The 19754-nt window shown below is 33.8% G+C and overlaps 4 protein-coding genes across 5 annotated transcripts; 1 reads left to right on the forward strand and 3 right to left on the reverse strand.

The window, feature by feature from the left end:
• Positions 888–4113, reverse strand: LOC105156159 (abscisic acid receptor PYR1-like). Its single transcript, XM_011072217.2, is given in 3 exon segments — positions 888–945; positions 3397–3538; positions 3540–4113. Coding segments are annotated over 2 exon segments (624 nt in total). The 5' UTR covers positions 4025–4113; the 3' UTR covers positions 888–945; positions 3397–3399.
• Positions 6875–9921, forward strand: LOC105156313 (PHD finger protein MALE STERILITY 1). The gene is made up of 3 exons (XM_011072410.2): positions 6875–7280; positions 8023–8269; positions 8352–9921. Exons 1-3 carry the CDS (start codon positions 6983–6985, stop codon positions 9718–9720), a joined length of 1914 nt encoding a protein of 637 aa, XP_011070712.1. The 5' UTR covers positions 6875–6982; the 3' UTR covers positions 9721–9921.
• On the reverse strand, positions 13011–14165 carry LOC105156160 (CASP-like protein 4D1). Of its 2 annotated transcripts, none has more exons than XM_020692081.1 (3): positions 13929–14165; positions 13722–13857; positions 13011–13393 (listed from the first exon to the last, which is right to left on the reverse strand). In XM_020692081.1, the coding sequence occupies exons 1-3, from the start codon at positions 14129–14131 to the stop codon at positions 13292–13294; spliced, it is 441 nt and encodes a 146-aa protein (XP_020547740.1). In that variant the 5' UTR covers positions 14132–14165; the 3' UTR covers positions 13011–13291. The 2 variants fall into 2 exon arrangements, with proteins under 2 accessions (XP_020547740.1, XP_011070520.1); XM_011072218.2 differs by having other exon boundaries at positions 13016–13403.
• LOC105156314 (CASP-like protein 4D1) lies at positions 15934–17375 on the reverse strand. The gene is made up of 3 exons (XM_011072411.2): positions 17118–17375; positions 16719–16854; positions 15934–16547 (listed from the first exon to the last, which is right to left on the reverse strand). The coding sequence occupies exons 1-3, from the start codon at positions 17297–17299 to the stop codon at positions 16350–16352; spliced, it is 516 nt and encodes a 171-aa protein (XP_011070713.1). The 5' UTR covers positions 17300–17375; the 3' UTR covers positions 15934–16349.

Consider the following 19754-nt stretch of genomic DNA (forward strand, 5'->3'; position numbering starts at 1 on the left):
ACATATTTAGATTTTTGGTCAAATGCAAATGCATTTAAAGGTTCACAATTGCAAACTAATGTAATTATGTCCCACATAGTACAAGTTGAAACTAATCCCGAAACACCATTCGAAATTGTATCACAATACACGTGCATTGACGTTGCTCCTACTAGGTGGAATGATGTATTATGATTCATCAGAAACTTGGTGTCTTTACTATATGCTATAAAATTAGAGGATGTAGTAAGAGCCAAGAACTATAATTGGAGCAGAGTCGTCCTTGCATTCTTATACCATAAATTATGCAATGCTAGCACAGAAGGTAAAACAACAATTGGTAGTGCATCACAGTTACTACAGGTAATATTAACTTTATTGTTGTAGACATATATTTTTTTTAAAAATATTAAAGTAATAGCGCTCATTTATATCTTTTTGCAGATTTTGGACTTGGTTGCGTATTATTCCACTTTGTCTCACTCTTCGTCCGGAACATCTACATATGACCCAAATCCAAAAAAACGTAATCGTTTCCTCCCAATAGCACCATATGATACAACGTGGAACTGTGAGCATAGTTCATCGGACAGTATAAACAACTGTCTGGATCATAAGAGATATACTGGATAAGATACAGGTAGATCAGGTATTTGGTATTTACAACATTATGTATATTTATATAATATTAAATGCATATCAATATACATCGTTGCATTTATTGCAGTTTATTTGACAATTGTATGACATGGACTCGGACCACATTATGGCCTATGCAACTGATTTTAACCCCCCACTGTGGACATCAACACGTCCTTCAATATTCTATGCAATACTGAAAATGCATCATCCCGAACGAGCCCCTCGTCAATTCAGGATGAGGCAAAATATTCAAAATTGCCAAATACTTGAAACATGAGTCTGCATCAAATATCCCGTAAATCGCGTATCGACGCAGATTGGCACCTGCTACACATACAATACGTCACTTGATGACATAGATGATATGAAACGCTGGTACAAAAAACAATCCATTTCCAACGGAAGAGATACAGAATGTGGATATTGGAAACAGTACAACATAACATGTCATTCCGTTGTTCATCTATTGACAGGCTTATGGACAACGGGTATCAACCTCGAGATGCGTTCACATTGCAAATTGTAGTATGTTATATAATAAAATATACTTTATTTTAAATATATATTTTTTACATTAAAATTCATTATTTCTACTTTCTTCAGTGTGAACAGATACAATCTCTTCAATTAAGTTGTCAACCTAGCACTAGATATGGAAGAGTACAACCAATTGGTGGACTGATTTGATAACACATTTCAAAATCTTGTTGAGTTCATCAATCAACCACAACAAAATGAAACGACATCCGAGAATACCCCTACCACGTCCCATAGTAAAGGAGAAATTGTAGCCGAATGTCTATTGCTTCAGTTGAATGTGATAATGTTGGAGTGGTTATAGCTGACACTTCTACCGTGTATACACCTTAAGGTTATTAATATGCCTCAACTGCCATAATAAGATGATTGGTTTCAATCAGCTCCATACATGCCATGCCATGCAGAAGCTTATTCTTCACATGTTGATCTTGACCCTGTCCTTAACATTAATTAACCATATGCACTAGGATATAACGTTTCAACAATGCCATTTTCATCGTTTAGTGCATATTGTGATTGTCTGAAATCCAATGCTATAACATTATAAAGTCGGTTGCACATGAATGCCAATTATGATGATAATGAGCCAACACATCATGTGGATGAGGAAATAAGAAGATCTCGACATCAAGCCACATGCGCAATTGTGGGACAGGAAATCATTTTTAACATTTGTGATTATTGTAATATTTGTAACAATTGATTGTAGTTTTTTTAATTAATAAATTGTTAACTTTATTATGATTATAATTAGAAAAATATTAAATTTATAATTAAATAATTATAACATATAATAATAAATATATTTAAGAAAATTGAAACCGTGGACCCGATCCACGACTTCGAATCATGGATGTTGTCCACGACTCATCCTTTTTAAGAAAATTTTTCCCAAGTCGTAGACAAGGTCCACAACTTGTAATAAAAATATTATACCATTTAGTAAAAATATATATCCATAACTTGTAATATTTTTATTATACCATTTAAAAAAATTATATTGTTATTATAATATAAAAGTGAATAAGCCCACATATAGGATGTGCCACAAATTAAAAATATATATTATTGTTCTTTATGAGTTTGTTTTATGTAAATTTAGTAGCAGATCTTACGCCCCAAACAGCACCAAAGAAATGACTAAAGTCTAAAGACGAAGACTTTAAAGCTTTCTCAAGATCCACCTATTTTCTCTCTAATAACACATTCTCTTTGACTTTAAACTCAACTTTTTCTCTATTTGTGCTACAGATTCAGAACAAGCAAGGGTCAGTGTTTCAGCAAGTCTAGATATTCTATCCTAATCAAGAAGCTGGTAATCATGCTGACATCTGCTCACAAAACACTGACCAAACTCAGAAGCAAAACTCTCATTCCAGGAAATTCTAACCCAGTCGAGTTTTGTCAAATCTAAACTAATTATATAATAAGTATAACTCATTTATCATGTAATTATTGTATAATTGACCAATCACAATTCTAGTGCATCATACTTACTATTTGATGGGTTTGGTCGCCCCAAACTAAATTTGTATAAGACTTTCCCAATCAAACATGAAACAAGAACAACCACATCTCTGTTTTCACTTTCTCTTATTGGCAAAGCAATGACAAAACATGTCTGGTTCATTTCAGCAGCTTCTTAAACCAAAAGAAAAGGTGTAACTACACAGAAATCATTAACTCTGAAATCCCATAACTTCACAACTTTTGAATCAATGTAATTCATGCATTAGACTAAGAATCACGGGGAATAATCATGTGAATGCATCAAATGAAATTACATACATCCTCCAATGTATAATAATGGTACATGTTGTTTATGTACATTTTCACACACTGGAAGAAAATCTGATCAGCTTTGCTTCTCTCAACTTCAAACCAAAACCCATTTTCAAGATTTGCCAATCAGAATTAAGTGTAAATGGATCATTCATTCTTATTAAACAAGAGCATTGATGTTGACGCTGCAAAAATTCTTGAAATTCACTTGCTGAAAACTCCAAGTAGATTTTGGAAGCGTCAATATCAGCACCCAACTTTTTCTTGATCAAAAATCAAAGATTCACATGTTTCTTCCCTCTCTTTACAAATTAACCAAGAACCAGAAAAAGTAATCCCAATCCGAAATACGAAATTCTTTTTTACCTTTTGTTTTTTTTTTTTCGTTTTCTGTGGCAGATCTCTTTTTCTTATTTTTGGAATTGAAAGTCTGGATAACCTCAATCAAATTACCTGTTAATCACTCCCCATGGCTTCGGCAACGGAAGCCAGCTTCTGTAGATTCAGCTTCACAACAGTATCAGCAAAGAGGCGCGTGTCCTCCTCCGTGTTCCCCTCCGGCACATCCACCACATACGATTCCAAGACGACGGTCATGCACGGTGGTCACAGACCTGTAATTCCTCAGCCTATGGTCCCCGCCGATGATGCTGAAGCCCGTCACGCGCCGCTCGTCGTCCAGTATGTCGAGCCTCTCGGTGCTAGTGGCCGCCGGCAACCCCGAGATGACGCTGACGTCCCTCAGGTCCCCGACCTTCAAGCTGAAGCCCTCCCTGACGCTGCAGCTCTTGATGAAGTGCTTGTACGTCTGTGGCTTGTCGAACCGTCGCACAATCGACCAGACCTCTTTCGCCGGCGCGTTGACGATTTGCGCCAGTAGGGAAGAGCATTGGCCTGAGTTGACCCCGTAGTTGTGGAACTCAGTGACCACGGGCTTTAGATCCTCGAACTCTTCCTGGCTCAACCCTGATGGAACTGTTAGATGGTGGGCCGTCATCAACTCCTCCTCCGCCTCCGCCGTCGCCGCCGAATCTTGGTTTGGTTGTTCAGCTGTCGGATTCGTAGCTTCAACTTTTTCCATGGGAGAGATGATAGGGGTTTCTACTCTTTTTTTCTTTTCTTTTTTAAATTTATTTAATTTTTAATGAGAATGAAAGTGAGAGAAAAGGAAGGGAGTTGAAATTGGGTATTTATTATATTTGGTGGGTGTGTGTTGAAGGGGCAAAATGGGAAATAAAGATTTGGCGTAATTATTGTGAATATATATATAATTGCAATAATGGAGAAGTGGGTGGGAACGTACAAATATTAAAATACCACTTGTGGTATTTACTATTTAGGCCCCCCTTGTGTTGGACTTTGGGCTCCCACATCCTCAATCCTAACTCTAATATATATACATATATATATATATATTTTGGATAATCACACTTTCTCGTTTTTTAAATTTAATCGAATTTATTGATATTAATATAAAATATTAAAAAAAAATTATATTAGTCTCGAATTGAGTTATTGCTTACTTATTATAAGTTAAATAATTTTTTTTATAATCAAATTATCATCATACATCTTCACACGTTAATACATGTGAAAAAGTATATCTTCACAGTTATAAGGATTGTTTAATCCAAAAAAATATATTTGACATGTAATAAATTAGTAATCAGTCAAATGAAAGTAAATATCAACTCTCATTTATTTTTTTTTAATGTCAGCAAATTCAATGAATTTTCACTAACGATGGACGTATTTGTTAGACGGAAACAAATCTCAGATGTGCTAGATGTAATTTTTCAAACTATAGAAAATTTACGTGTAATCACACAAAATCTCAAGAAAGGAGAGTGTAATTATCCCTATTTTTATTAATGTTAATTACATTTAGACTCCCTCTTAAACTATGAAATCAGATTTTTCTTTAAAAAAAATTAAAATTATACTTGCACTCCCTCCGAAAATTTTGAAATTATATTTTTCTTTAAAAAAAATTAAAATTATACTTGCACTCCCTCCGAAAATTTTTCATTTACACCTGACTCCCTTTTGTTAGGATCTGGACAGAAGATACTAACGCCAATAAAAGAAATTACATAAACTTTCAATTTTATCTTTCTTTTAATATTTTTATGTATATTTTTGTATTATTATATCTTTTTCTTATAAATATAAAATTATTATATCAAAATTAAAATTTATAAATAATCAAAGAATAATACAGAATGAAGAATAGAGATGGCAATAGGTGGGGGGCGTGGAGCGAATTAAAACTCGGGCCAACCCGATTAAGATTTCAAACCCATCCTAAATAAGATGGAATTTTCTTTTATTTTGAAAAAAGAACACATAAGAAAATTGTAAACTCTGAGGAAACAAAAGATTGAAATAAAAAAAATTAAGAAGTTGTAGGATCAAAATGCTACCTAGAGAGTTAAAAGACAAAATAACAAGCCACGAGGAATAGTAGCTATAATTTTAAAAGGTCATGTGAGACGCACATGCATTGTTCCAGTGAACAAAAGAATTGAAATCATAAAATTTAAAAAAAATAGGACTAAAATGCTATCCTAAAAAATTAAACAAAGAATGCGCCAAATTATCTAAGTTATGGAACCAAAAATGCATTTAAGCCTAAATATATTATATGCAATCGAACTTGGTTGTGGAGACGAGGTCATGAGTCCATCCTTCCTCCGATACTTTGAGGTTCGAGAATAATATAAAAATATAAAGCCAGAGTCATCCCCAGAGACACTCCAACACCTAAGATAGCTAACGGGCCTAATAAAAGAGTCTAACTGAATAATAAGAAATCAAGTTTTTAAAATTGCATATATTAAAATACACATAGGGCTTCATCCAATTTGAGCACTTGAGATCATCTGTGCTTGTCCGAGATGATAATGGGCTCGCTTCATGAGTTATTCCTCTTGCCACTTGGCCCTCGAAATGATGTTTATACCTTTGGGCTATCCAAGCCCAAATGTTGAGTCGTTATACAAACGCCCATATCAGTATTGTATGATTATTTAGCATCAAATTTGATTTGAATAAAAAATTTTATTGAATAGTAAATAATACTACAGATTTGAGGGGTCGATTGGCCCTCGAGCACATATATGAGTTGAGAAAGTGAATCTTGAAATTGTGGAGTCTATTTGGAGGAATTAATCATTTTGCATTTAACCAGAATAAATAATAAAACTATAATTTTGCCGGTAGAGTTGATAATTCTAGATCATCATTCAAGAATTACATAATTTTATCAAACAATAGGGGGTATTGATAATTTTTCAAACAACGAGAGAGTTTTTGTAATTATGACGAATATCATCAAGAAAGCTTATTGTAATTTAACCTGAAACAAATTATGTCTTTTGAGAAATATGTTAAATAATAAAATGAAAAAAAAAGTGAAAAAATTATTTCAAATTACATAAACACCTGTACATAAAATTAAAATTTAACCTCCACTCAAAACAAAATTTCCATGCATGGTAGTTGGCCAAGAACGTTGCATTGTGTCTAAATTATAACCCTGACCCTAATGTGCTTCCCACCTTTACCTTAGAAATTGCCGCAACACTCATGGTATGTTTCAATTTTAAATTTTACCAAATTAAAATTAAAACATAAGCAAAATATTTAGAACATATACCACAAATTAAAATCACATCCAAAAAAAACAAAGAAAAACAGAAAAACTATGCATGATGCTTCAACGCAGATTGAATTTTCTATTTAAAATCCTGTTGCACATATATTTTATTTATATATATATTACATACGTACCTGAACAATATTTTTACATAAATATGATAAATATTGACAATATATGTTAATTAAAATAGAAGATGCGATACTTACGTTGATTTTGCAGCAGATCATGCAGATAGTGAGCTGTTTCCATAAACTCACACCTCCATTCATTCATGTTTTTCTATATTCACTGGCACCATGCGTGTGAACCAAGTGCAATATCTATATGTGAATATAAACCTAAGTTCATTACAACCTTAGCCCTCTTTTACCTCAGAAAATGTCTCAATTGGACCTGAGTGGGTGCAAGAAGAGGAAGAGGGGAGAAAGGGTGTTCAAGTTCAAGGTGTTCGGAGAAAGAGGCTACCCGGCGGAGTTGAACGGCTTGACGTTTCAAGAGAATGTGAGAGCCCTTTTGGAGTATGGGCAGGTGGAGAGTGGTGTGTGTGGGGAGATGGCGAGCTGGTCGTTTCAGCTGGAGGTTCGTCGCCATCCGTTGCTGCATTTGTTTCTGTTTGTTGTGGAAGAGCCCATTGAGCTGTCGCTTGAGCTGCGTTGCAAGCATTGTCAGTATATAGGTAGAGTGAATTTTAGTACTATATATATGTTGATCTTGTGTGTTTTGATAATATCAGATTATATGTGTGTTGATGATGCATGTTTGTAGTAGAAATTTGGAGACTTCTTGAGATCTTAATGGGATGGTTAAGACATGAGACGGAATAATTCATTTGACGACGAGGATATGCGTCATGTATTAGTCTGAGTAACAGAAGATGTCGTTACATAATTTGTGTAAGGAAATTACTTGAACTAACTGAGTTTAATGCTGTGTACTTCAATTGATATTATGTTCTAGGAAACAATAAATGAGGATGTAGATTGGGGTGTTTGAAATCACTTACATAGGATCTAACTGCTTAAATTAAATTGATTTAAACTAAAAGATATAAGCATACTAACTTCGGCAGTCTATCGATAAAATTATAAATACTAAGCTATTTTTCAAGACCCTCCAACTTTAATTAATTTTTCACTTTTTTATTTTTATATTTCAAACACCCCAACTTTTACGGTTTAATTTACAATTTTATATACAACTTATTTTCACAACAACACAGAAGCTATTCCAAACACCCCTAGACAGTGTAATTCTTAGATCGATATTAGACATGTTCTAGTGAGCGGATTCATTCAAGAATGTTGGATTATAGGAGGGTGAGTTAGGTATGTTTCTGGTATGAAGAGGGGTATGTAATTGATCATTAATTATATGACTAGGTTGACTATGTTGTTTTCGCTGATTAAAATGTAGCTCAGGCTGGGGGCACCACATGATCTGCAATAAGAAGTACCATTTCCTGCTGCCATCCAAGTCTGGTTCAGCTGAATATTGTAAGTCCAATGTGATTGAATTGCAGGGAGAGGGTCACAGCCTGCATGGTGTCTTCCACTCTAATGGCTTTGGTCATTTGCTCTGCATCAATGGGTCTGAATCTGGGTCAGACTTGCCTGGTTACCAAATCATGGAGTTTTGGGATCGTCTCTGCTCGGGGTTGGGAGCCAGGTTTGTATATAGGTATCGACTGTCAATGGAGATTAAGACATATATACCTTGTAATTAACATTTATTTCGTCTAATGTTGTAGGAAAATGAGCTTGAAAGATGTTGCAAAGAAGAAAGGCATGGATCTAAGGTTGCTCCATGCAGTAGCCTATGGCAAACCATGGTTCGGCCATTGGGACTACACGTTCGGGCGTGGAAGCTATGGAGTTAGCCAAGAAATGTACCAAAATGCTGTAAAAGCCATCCAAAACATTCCCTTAAGCCTGATAGCCCATCAACCTGGATATCAAAGTTTTCAACAAAATGACATCCAAATTCTATTGCCTAGGTACCAACTCTTGTCGGGACACTCCTTGATCACCGTAGGCGACCTGTTCCATTTCATGTTGGAGCTCAAATTCCGAATCCCCAAAGAGTGCAGCAGCATTGGTTCTAACTATCCAGGAATCATGTCGGATGCATCGTGCAGATGGTCTCCCAAGCGCGTTGAGATGGCCATTCATGTGGTCGTTGAGGCCTTGAAACGAGCTGAGTACCGTTGGGTGTCTAGACAACATGTACGTGATGTAGCACGTGCTTACATTGGCGACACGGGCTTGCTGGATTTCGTGCTCAAGTCATTAGGGAACCACATGGTGGGGAAATACTTCGTGCGTAGGTGCCTGAATCCGGTCACCAAAGTGTTGGAGTATTGCTTGGAGGACGTCTCCCGGCCGTTCCCCAAGCAAGAAGCAGCTTTCCCAATTAGTGAACCAAGATTGAAACCTCAGCAGACGATCTCTCGGGCACAACTCGTCAAGGACATGTTCTGCATGTACAAAAACATCCTCGGAAACCATAATGTGATAACCAACACTCGAGTGCTAGGTACAATTCCGATGGCTGCAAGAGTCATTCTTGATTCCAAGCACCTCGTTAAAGAGTACTATTCTGGCGAGACGTCAAAGAATTATGAAACAAACAAGCAAACCATATACTGCTCCGTTATCTTAGCGAACGGCGGGACATCAACAGGGCCGGACGAGGTAGCAACACCGTACCATCGTTTCGTGTTGAGAAACAATGCAGCATTCGACGAGCTGAGGTGTGAAGTGGAGAAGACGTTCAGAGAAATTTATTTCGGACTGAGGAACTTTATAGCAGAATCAGTGAGAAACATGAACTTCAAGGGGTCGGACTTGGTGTTTAAGACGGTTAAACCGGGCAGTAAAATCGCATTTGAGGGGAAGCAAGAAGGCACCTACGGTGTGATATGTGAAGGGCTAATGGCTGTGGACTGCGTTTGCGGTGCTAAGGACGACGACGACGGTGAGAGGATGGTGAGCTGTGATGTATGTCAAGTTTGGCAGCACACTCGGTGTGTGCAAGTGCCTGAGGACGATGAAATTCCTAATGTGTTTGTGTGCAGCGCTTGCGAGAAACATATCTTGAGTTTCCGCTCTTTACCTTAGTGTATGTTTCTATGTTGTTATGATCACTTTTGGATTGGCATTAAAGTATGTACGATGTTTATGTTTAGTTCTTGAATGGTGATTTTTAACGAGAATGCGGTTGATCTAAAGCTTTTTTACATGAATCAGGTATTAAGAAACTAGGCTCATTATGTATGTATTTGTTCTTGGTACGTTTCTGAGATGGTCCAATGGGGAAAGTCTAGTTCGGACCGAGTTTCATCGTTTTTGAATCATTATATGATAAGTGTAATATATATATTTATTATATGATTACTATACAGTTCAGTGAGAGTGACTAATCACATATTAAATTGGTGTATTTCACTTATCTTGTGATTGATTTGATTTAGACCAACTTAATTTGAATAAGAATTTTCGTGAGGTTGTTTTTCACTATTGAAAGTTTTCTTTTGAGTACTATTTGAAAAATTATCTCACCTCAATAGAAGAGATATTGTTTTTAACCATGGTTAAGAATAAAAAATTACGGCTGATACTAATTAATTATGATTGTGCAACAACTATTAACCATTGTTTTTGCAAGTAAAACCATAACATATGCTATAGCTAGAAACTAGGTGACATAGAGTCACATTTCTTGAGGTTTTGGTATAATTACAAATGCCTTCTTATTGTTTGAGAAATTATAAATTGCCCCCTGGTTTATCGTACGTCTAACGACGAGCTTATTTCGTTAGCTTCCATCTAACCGACCAAAATACCCTTTTGAATTACGAATTTTAAAAACTCTATATATTTTTTAAAATTTTCTAAAATATTTTATAGACTAATATGCACTATAAATTATTTAATGTATCCAACCCTCAATTTTTCATATTCTTTTAATTTTTTTTTATTTTTAAAAAATTCAGGGAGGATAGAGTAGTTATATTCACCTCATTGTCTAGGGACTACATAATTATTTTTCATTCAAGGGGGGTATTTATAATTTTAGAAATACTAATAGGGTATTTGTAATTTTGCGAAATCTCAAGGGGGGTATTTATAATTTTATTGTTTTTGGGAATTACCCTCTTCTAATTTTTTTAGCAATTTACCCCCCAATATTTTTTGAAATGTATAAATTTACCCCCCTCTTTTTTTAAAATGAAGTAATTTACTTACCCAAAAGAAAATAAGTTGTTTCATTTTAAAAAACACAGGAGAATAAATTACTATTTTTTTTCATAAGGATATAATTTATTCATTTGCAATATCATAAAAGACATATTGCATTAAACTTATTCCTTATGTTTGGATTCGTGTATTTTGAATGTTTTGTTTCGTGTTTTTATAGAGGTGGCCAATCACAACTTTTGCGTTGTTTTTTCTGAGTTCTTTTTTGAATTATGAATAAATATTTTTTAAATAATTAATTTTTAGACAATAATTATTTTTTGAAAAAATAATTAACTTATTGGCATGGTGCAATTGATTTGAATCCGTACTATTTATTAAATATGAGATCTTAAAAAATAAACTAACTTTTGACTATATCTGTTAATTTTTACTAAAATATCTTTCAATAACTTATTTTTGGGGTAAACTAATAAACCATTCTTTCAATTTTTATCTAATCATGAAGGCTTTAATAAAAATTATTTAAGAAAATATCAATTTTGATACAAATGTTTATTTTATTTTATTATTCATTACAGGTGAAAAAGCAAATGTTGTTACAAAATCATAAATTCCAGGATTGAAAAGTGAAAGCGATAAATTATTATTTCTTGAATAAATCGGTCACAATCGTCAAATATTGAATATTTATATCTAACAATTATCGACAACCATAACAATCATATACTAATAATCAATATCGAATAATTAAATTTAATCAACAACTACTTTTAAATAAACAAACACCGACTAATAAAGTCATGAGGCATCAATTTCAGCAATTAAACTAAAAATCATTAGCGTCACTGACTTAGTTACAAGACGACAATCGCCACCCCTCCTAACATACGATACTAAATTACAAATTCCCCCATACTTAACTACCTGATCTTAAACAGATGGAATGACAGGAAATAATAATTAATGAAGAAAGCAACAGTTTTGTCTGGGTCGTAAATTATGAGAACATCGTTTCCATAGTACATATGTGTAATGACATCTTGCTAATCACTAATTGCCGCTCCTCTCCAACTTTCCACCTCACAGCTTTCTCATTGCCATTTCCATCACTTTACAAACATTACAGACAAATTCTAACATCAAGTTTTTTTCTTATACATTAAAATGACATGTATGGTTTTTGACATAATTAAAATTGACCAAAGACGAATTGACACGTGTTACATATTAGTTTATACCTCTTTTAAAATTCTGATTGAAAGAAGTATCATACCTCTAATTAAATAAATAACACTTTTTTGTTGGAAAATATTTGGTCATGTACAAATTGATTTCAGTAATTTTAAAATTTTGATAATTTTCATTATTATTTGATCAATTTGGAAGGAAAATTTTCTATATAGTCTAATTAAGAAACTTTAGTTTTGTAACTTAAGGGACATTGGCATTTTTAGTCTTGAACCAGGGGAGCAGGCATTTTGAGTCCTGCATGAATTGGTTTACAAGACTTAAATTACAAATTAATTGGATTATACGAAAGTCACTTGCAATTTTTCGGTCAAATATGCGCCTCCTTGGTGTGAGATCTCAAGCTCGCAATACTGGTCCCAAATATTGAAGTGGTCCCTAAGAAGAAAGAACCACGCCAGGCTAGCCAGGATCATCTCCGACTAAGACCTTTCGATGCTTAAGTCAGTTCGAGTTTAAGATAGAAAGAAAGCGACCTCAAGTAATAAATGATGTAGAAATCATTAAATGCATCTTACCATAAATGCTCTGAATGGAGGGTAGTTATACGCCCAAATACACTTCACCAACTGGGTCACGTGGCTTCATCTTAAGGTCTCTGTTATCAGAGATTGTGTGGTAAGGGTGACGTACCAGTCAGCCAAGTTTGGACGACGGGCTGGTGAAACGGGTCGAATAATGCGACCCATTCTGACCCAACTTTATCTGCGCGAATCTTGTGGTATTTTTGGCATTTTTCATCAGTATTAAAAGACACCTACTTAAATAATTGATCAAAATTTGATCCGACCATCATCTTTTTGGATGAATCATTGATGTAACACGAAATTCAATATACTCAATTTTTGCTTAATGGTTAAGATTGAACAAGTTTAATATTATGGGTTTGAGTTTTTTTTAATGTGATTGTTCTCTCTTTATAAGAATTTATTGCAATATGTTTTACAGTAGTAAGTTATATTGATGTACTCGTTAGTTGCTCAATTATTGAAATAGTAATATAATTATCGTTTAAAAAAGAAATCGTAAATCCATTCAATTTACGATCATTGACATTCCCCATCCAATCAAAATACAAGATCTAAAACAAGGAGAGACTATACTGCAGCATGGATCAATCCTCAGGGTTTCCCTTCAAGCCATGAACATTGATATCAGCGTGGAAGATGAAGTGATGAATGGACAGAAGAAATCGCACAGGCAATGCATCCGACAAGAAGGAATGTTGTGGGGACATAAATCACTGTAAGAAAATCCTGCAACTTTGGTATGCGGTCCCCTGCGTACTTCTTGATGTCCATTGTTGCCCCAAACGCTGCTCCAGCCCCCGTTGCCAGCAGCACTGTCATCGCCTGCCATTCCCCACTTAAAACATCAGTCGTTCAAAGGACTACGGATAAAATTTGACAAGGATAAAATTAACATCTTTTCAGATATAGATTCAATGTGAATAAAAAATGTCCAAACAGATCGATTAAGAATCCACATGTTTTTATACAGGTTACTTGTGGACCCTGTCACGATTATATCCACGTCGTGTGTATAAAATATTTTCTTAAATAAAAATGTGGATAACAATAATCTTTATACACGTGGTGTATATATATAAAAAATGGAACAGAAAATGCACTAGAAATTACAATAAAAAATCCAATTCAGAGGGGACGTACCTTGTCGGCGTAGAAATTGAACTTGAGGAAGCCATAGCTTGTAATCAGATGCTTCTTCTTTAGCATGAAGTATAGTGCAAATGGGATTTGCAGCAAGGTGTAGCCAATTCCAAATACCGTGACATAAAACATGTACCTGATCATGGTATATACATCACATACGAATACGTAGATGAAATAATAAGTAGTTGATTGTGGTGTACGTACTTGTAAGAACGGAAATCCTTGTAAGTAAGGACATAGCCATTGTCGAAGGATTTGTCGTTGGTCTTGAGAACAACAACAGAAATGATGAGAGAAAGCAAGGTGAGGAGTCTTGCAGTGAGTGCTGTAACTGGGAACTTGGAACCAACACCAACACCATCACCACTACCCTTATCATCGTACTCCACACCCACAGGCATTTTCATTATTTTCTTACTGCTATCACAATTCACAATCCTTAATTATGCTTCCTCTCTCTCTCTATAAATATATATATAGTGACCACGACGCGCTTTTGGAATATTTTAATTCTTTTGTAAATATTATGAAAATTCTTGGAAATCAAATGACATAAACATATGACACTAATATATATATATATATATGTATTATTTTTGTATGCTTCAAAAAAATATATAGATTATTTTCTATACTGTAAATCACTACATCTTAAAAAATTATGGTAAAACAATGTTTGTCTACTAATACCAAACAATTGATGCGAAGATTTAAATTTTGACGACAGTTAATCAAAGTTTGCTATGGTGTTTTGGCTATGGCCAAAACTTACGTTGGTGAAAAATCTATCACTATGTTTGGTTTTATGTTTTGGTATTTTCCAAAACAAGATAAAATAGACTTAATGTTTGTTTTGTATTTTTAACATTTTATCTGTGCAATTTTAGTTTTCAACTTCTATATATACACTTATATATATAACATAAAAGTGATATGATTTTACAATGAATATTAATTTTTGTCCCAAATTCCAACATCAAATCTACACCACTTATTTTAAAACATTTTAAATTACCTCAAAACACAATGCAAACATACCATCTATCTCCAACACATTTATTTATCTCTATTTTTCTCTTTCTATCTCCAAAACACCAAAACAAAACACTCGAAATATAAATCCAAACATTATGTATGTTTTTACATCGATTTTGTTTAACCGTGGTCAATAAAAATTATTTGTCACGGTTTTAGTCCATAACTATTAAAACTGTAGTCAATAGTCGTTTTTTTCTAGTGTTAGATTCATTAGTTTAGGGTTAATTGTTACATCAAAAATAGTTTAGTGGGGCAAAATGGTAACATACTAAAATTAATTAATTTAATAGGATGGAGAAATTTTGCATTTTGACAAAAAAAAAATTGAAAAATTCAATTTGGGTGAGGAAAAAAAATATTTAAGCGAGTGAGAATAAAGTGGAAATTAATGAAATAGGTAATGACAAATTCCGTAGAAGAGATGGACAATTGGTCAGCCGGCTGAAATGGAAAATCAACCTATGCCATACGCTAATGTCTATATTGAAAACGCCATATATAAATTAACATATTATCCAACTACTTTGGTACTGGTGTAAAGGCGATCAGGTTAAAATTGAGGTTTCATAAATAAATTTGAATTTTATTAAATGTACAAGTATTTATCTTACTTTACGTTAATTATTGCCATTGATTTACAGTCATATTTATACATTATTGATTGAATCGAGAGTTATTTGTTCTTTATTCATGTTCTTGATATATTAATTGATGTATTGGTTGAATTGATATAAAGTTAGAAACAAAATGTCGGAATTCAATTTGATAATTTAGTTCTGCAATTTATAAAATATGGCAGATTAAAGTGGTTTGTCAAAAATTGCAATATGATCGGAATTTGGAACTAGAGCACAATGAATATTGCATTTTACACCCCACAAGTTTGTCTTTTTGTGATTTTGATACAATTATTTTTTTAATTCATCATATTGCATCCAGTAGCTCCAAAATAATTATAATTTAATTAATCAAAAATCTTAATTTCATTAAATTTTTATGACGGAAATATCAACATCGCCCCTTAAGACTAATTAATAGAGCTTAAGCCATGCATGTAATGCTTCCGTCAATAATTAACAAAATTAGTTAAAGTTTGAAACTAAAATTTTAAAATATTTTGGAGTGACGGGATACGAAATAACGAATTAAAAAATAATAAAATGAAAATTAAAAAAGAAAAACTAATTTATAGGACGTAGAATGCAATTTTACATTGAAACCAACTTCCAACATTTCTTTTGATCGATGGATGCAACATCATAAACAAACCAAGATCTAAAACAACAGTGACAATACAGCTTGGGTTTACCAATCCTCAAGGCTTATCTTCAAGCCATGAAAATATGTTTTCGTTTTATTATGGGTTAATTGCAACAAACCCCCTAAAGAAAAACAAACAAACACATGCAATCCCTCAACTTGTAAGAAAATGGTAACACAAACCCCTGATGTAGGAGGCGGGGAACTTCTTTCTAAACAGATTCAGTTGGTCGTTGCCCCCTTTCTTTTTTTGTTTTAAGAGGGTTTTTTTATCTATTAATATATTTATGGAGGAGTGAAATGCAATTAACCCTTTTTGGTCGGTAATCAGCGTGGAAGAAGGAACGATGAATGGACAGAAGAAACGCCACAGGCAATGCACCCAACAAGAAGGAATGTTGAGGGGATATAAACCACTGTAAGAAAATCCTGCAACTTTGGTATGTTGTCCCCTACGTACTTCTTGATGTCCATTGTCGCCCCAAACGCTGCTCCAGCGCCCAATCCTAGCAACACCATCATCAGCTGTCGTTCACCGTGTAAAAAATCAGTCCGATTATTGTTAATTATTATGATTAAAAGTAAAAAATAGTGACAAATATTAATTAATCACGGTTGCATACATGTGCAACAGCTATTAGTTATTGTTTTTGCAAGCGAGGCGAGAATAGGGAGATAGGTAGGTAAAAAATATACCTTGTCCAAATAGAAACAGAGGTGTAGGAAGGCAGAGTTTGGTATGAGATGTTTCCTCTTCCGCATGTAGTATGCCGCAAATGGGATTTGCAGCACAGTGTACGCAATTCCAATTATAGTCACATAAAACATGAACCTAAGTATCACAACATACCAATGCATTAAACATTAATCGCCTTTATTTAGAAGTTGATCAATTCTTCACACATAAATTTGTATCAGAATGGACACTTTTGAAATTTTGGCAACGTCTATATATCGTGATTTGTAAAATGACTAATAATGGTCGTACAATGGTACTTTGTTATGATTAATTATAATGAAAAGTCGTATTTTATATATTCTTAGTAGAATTAATTGCATTTGGCATGTTAGAGAGAGAGAGAGAGAGAGAGGTACTTGTAAGAACGGAAATCATGGTAAGAAACGTGGTAGCCGTCGACGGTGACGGTGTTGGTCTCGAGCAGTACAACTGATACGATGAGGGAAACCAATGTGAGGACTCTTGCTCCCAGAACTGTGACTGGGAACTTGGAACCATAGCCACCACCCTCATCGTACTGATGATCAGGATGAGCCATTTTTGTCTCTATTTCTTACTAAATATTTCTGTAGCTGCCCTATGATCACAATGCTTGTGCTTCCTCTCTCTCTCTCTCTCTCTATATATATATATATAGGGAGAGATAGAGAGAGAGAGAGAGAGTTGTCGTCGCGCTGTGGGAAATTTAACAATTATGAAAAATTCATCCAGGTTGGATGAACTATACAAAAACTCATTAATTAAATACATACATATATATCTATATAGCCTAGGTTGATTCAAACAAATGATAGACGTTTAAGTGCCGTATTATCTAGGAATTGTTATATCATATTAAACGTTTAGTGGTCTAGTGGTTTGTATTAAACGTTTTCACACTCATAATATGGGTTTGGGTTCTTGCTACGACGTTAGATTGGACTAAACGTACGTCCTAACTTGTATGTGCTAATCTTTATGTAGTTAGGGCTTGATTTTTTGAGATAGTGTATCCACTATGGGTCCTAGTCATATGCATGGCGCATGGGTTGGCGCAATCCTCCCTAATGAATCTATATCTTGACTGCAATTTGATTTTTTGCGACAGTAGGTCAACAATAAAGACTTCCTAATTGTATTGGGAATTTACACAAATATTACCAATTAATTCTTTCGATAATTTTAAAAACAGACCACAATTCGCACTCATGATGACCACTCTCGCTTCCAGATTAATGATTTACGTGAAATCATATAGATTGGGATATCTTTACGCGCTACTCCATGATGTTCAGAATATTATAACCGAGGTCTTCTAGGTGATGTTCTAACTCGTGTTCATGCCTTGCATAGTACACGGCATAATTCCTCACTTAAATATATTTGAAGCATTATATATTCGGTTTAGACTTTAAGTGGACTTTTCTAATATGAACGGACGTCAAAAAGTTTTATGATATGAAACTTGCTAAAAATTGATTAATTTAGTGGAGTTAAAAGATTTTGCATAATCTGAAGTAGACATAGGACAAAAATATTCAATTTGAGTGAGGAAAAATATTTAAGACAAAATCAAAATTATATTTTTGGTATAGGTAGTTGGTATTTTTGATTTTGTAATTAATTTTATTTACACATTTATTTATTTATTTATTACGAATTTAGTCCTAATTATTTTACATTAGGTCCTTCTTGTATAAGTTTAATTAGTCTTGTGTTGACAATTTTGGTCTTAACAACCTATAGTTACAAGACTAAAAATAAATTTTACTTCAGTGTGAAGAATGCCGACAACATAATACTAAATTCATCAAAACAAGGACTAAATATGAAATATTCAAAACTAAATATGCAAATTAAGTAACAAAACTAAAAATACAAAAATACTAAGGATCCATAGATACTAAATCGAAAATATAATTTTACCTTAAGAAAATCTTGTCCGTAGCAGAGCAGAGAATCCATCAGCCGGCCGAGGTGAGAAATCAACGTACCACATACGCTAATTATGTCCATATTGAAAATGTCATATATAAACAAAAACTTTGGTGTTGTCAGTGTCATCTATTTCTATAGTTTCACTGCCTTCCAATTCTGATGGACTTAGTTGGCCTAATTTTATTTTATTCAACTCTTGGGAATATTCCAAATTAATCAAAAAAAAAAAAAAATACACATACTAAATAATTAATTATATTTAATTTCCAATTATATTGAAATTTGAAAAGTATAGTTCACTACAAATTGTGTCCTAATTGTTGGACTAATTTTGAATCATCGTACTCACAACGTACTGTATTATGTTTTTCTTTAGTCTTTATGATAGTTTCGACGTACTGAATTGTTGGATCCTATATTTGTTTTTCATGCAAATACATAAAATACATACGTATGGTTTATGTTGAGGAAAGTTTACACATTGGCCCTCAAACTTTTGCATTAATGTGAGAAGGCCCTGTACTTTTGCTTATGGACAAAATTAGTGTACCTTAATTTTGCATGGTATTCATTGTCCTAATTTAATGGTTAAAATCTTCTATTAAATAAAATAAATAATTTAATATTCGTACCCATAACGTATGTATGTTTACAGTGATAGAAAATTCAATCCGCAACTCAAGAAAAGTATAGAAATTAATGAGAGACAGAACAAATGAATGCTCTACTTGTATGTGAAACAATGTTGTCAGCTTTCTTTTGTGAAGATTAGTGAAGACAAGGGCAAAAGGACATGATTGTATCAAACAATCAAAAGAACATCACTTGTCTTTCCAACTAATGAACTCATGTCATAACGAGGTTGGAGATTATGGTAGCTGCCAGATAAAGACCTTGTTTGGATGATTTTTTCGTCCACTTCAGCTGGGACAAAAGACTAATGCTCCATCTCCATCTATGGTTTCTCCGAACATAAGAGAGCCCCCCAACACACACCACCCGTTGAGAGAATAAAGCACTTTGTGATTGGTGAAAAATTTTCTCTCACACTTTAATATTACACATTAGTGTATGAT

This window comes from Sesamum indicum, linkage group LG2 (assembly GCF_000512975.1).
Source record: "Sesamum indicum cultivar Zhongzhi No. 13 linkage group LG2, S_indicum_v1.0, whole genome shotgun sequence".
In the NCBI taxonomy this organism is placed as follows: Eukaryota; Viridiplantae; Streptophyta; class Magnoliopsida; order Lamiales; family Pedaliaceae; genus Sesamum; species Sesamum indicum.

What these genes read in the sequence shown, in the direction of transcription:
- LOC105156160 (XM_011072218.2), bottom strand. Translation starts at nt 14,131, where the DNA reads ATGAAAATGCCTGTGGGTGTGGAGTACGATGATAAGGGTAGTGGTGAT. An exon ending in AAGGATTTCCGTTCTTACAA is followed by an intron (nt 13,858 to 13,928) that starts GTACGTACACCA and finishes TACCATGATCAG; the next exon opens with GTACATGTTTTATGTCACGG. An exon ending in TCAATTTCTACGCCGACAAG is followed by an intron (nt 13,404 to 13,721) that starts GTACGTCCCCTC and finishes GGGGAATGGCAG; the next exon opens with GCGATGACAGTGCTGCTGGC.
- LOC105156313 (XM_011072410.2), top strand. Translation starts at nt 6,983, where the DNA reads ATGTCTCAATTGGACCTGAGTGGGTGCAAGAAGAGGAAGAGGGGAGAA. An exon ending in CAAGCATTGTCAGTATATAG is followed by an intron (nt 7,281 to 8,022) that starts GTAGAGTGAATT and finishes AATGTAGCTCAG; the next exon opens with GCTGGGGGCACCACATGATC. An exon ending in TGCTCGGGGTTGGGAGCCAG is followed by an intron (nt 8,270 to 8,351) that starts GTTTGTATATAG and finishes CTAATGTTGTAG; the next exon opens with GAAAATGAGCTTGAAAGATG.
- LOC105156314 (XM_011072411.2), bottom strand. Translation starts at nt 17,299, where the DNA reads ATGGCTCATCCTGATCATCAGTACGATGAGGGTGGTGGCTATGGTTCC. An exon ending in CATGATTTCCGTTCTTACAA is followed by an intron (nt 16,855 to 17,117) that starts GTACCTCTCTCT and finishes TGTGATACTTAG; the next exon opens with GTTCATGTTTTATGTGACTA. An exon ending in TCTGTTTCTATTTGGACAAG is followed by an intron (nt 16,548 to 16,718) that starts GTATATTTTTTA and finishes GGTGAACGACAG; the next exon opens with CTGATGATGGTGTTGCTAGG.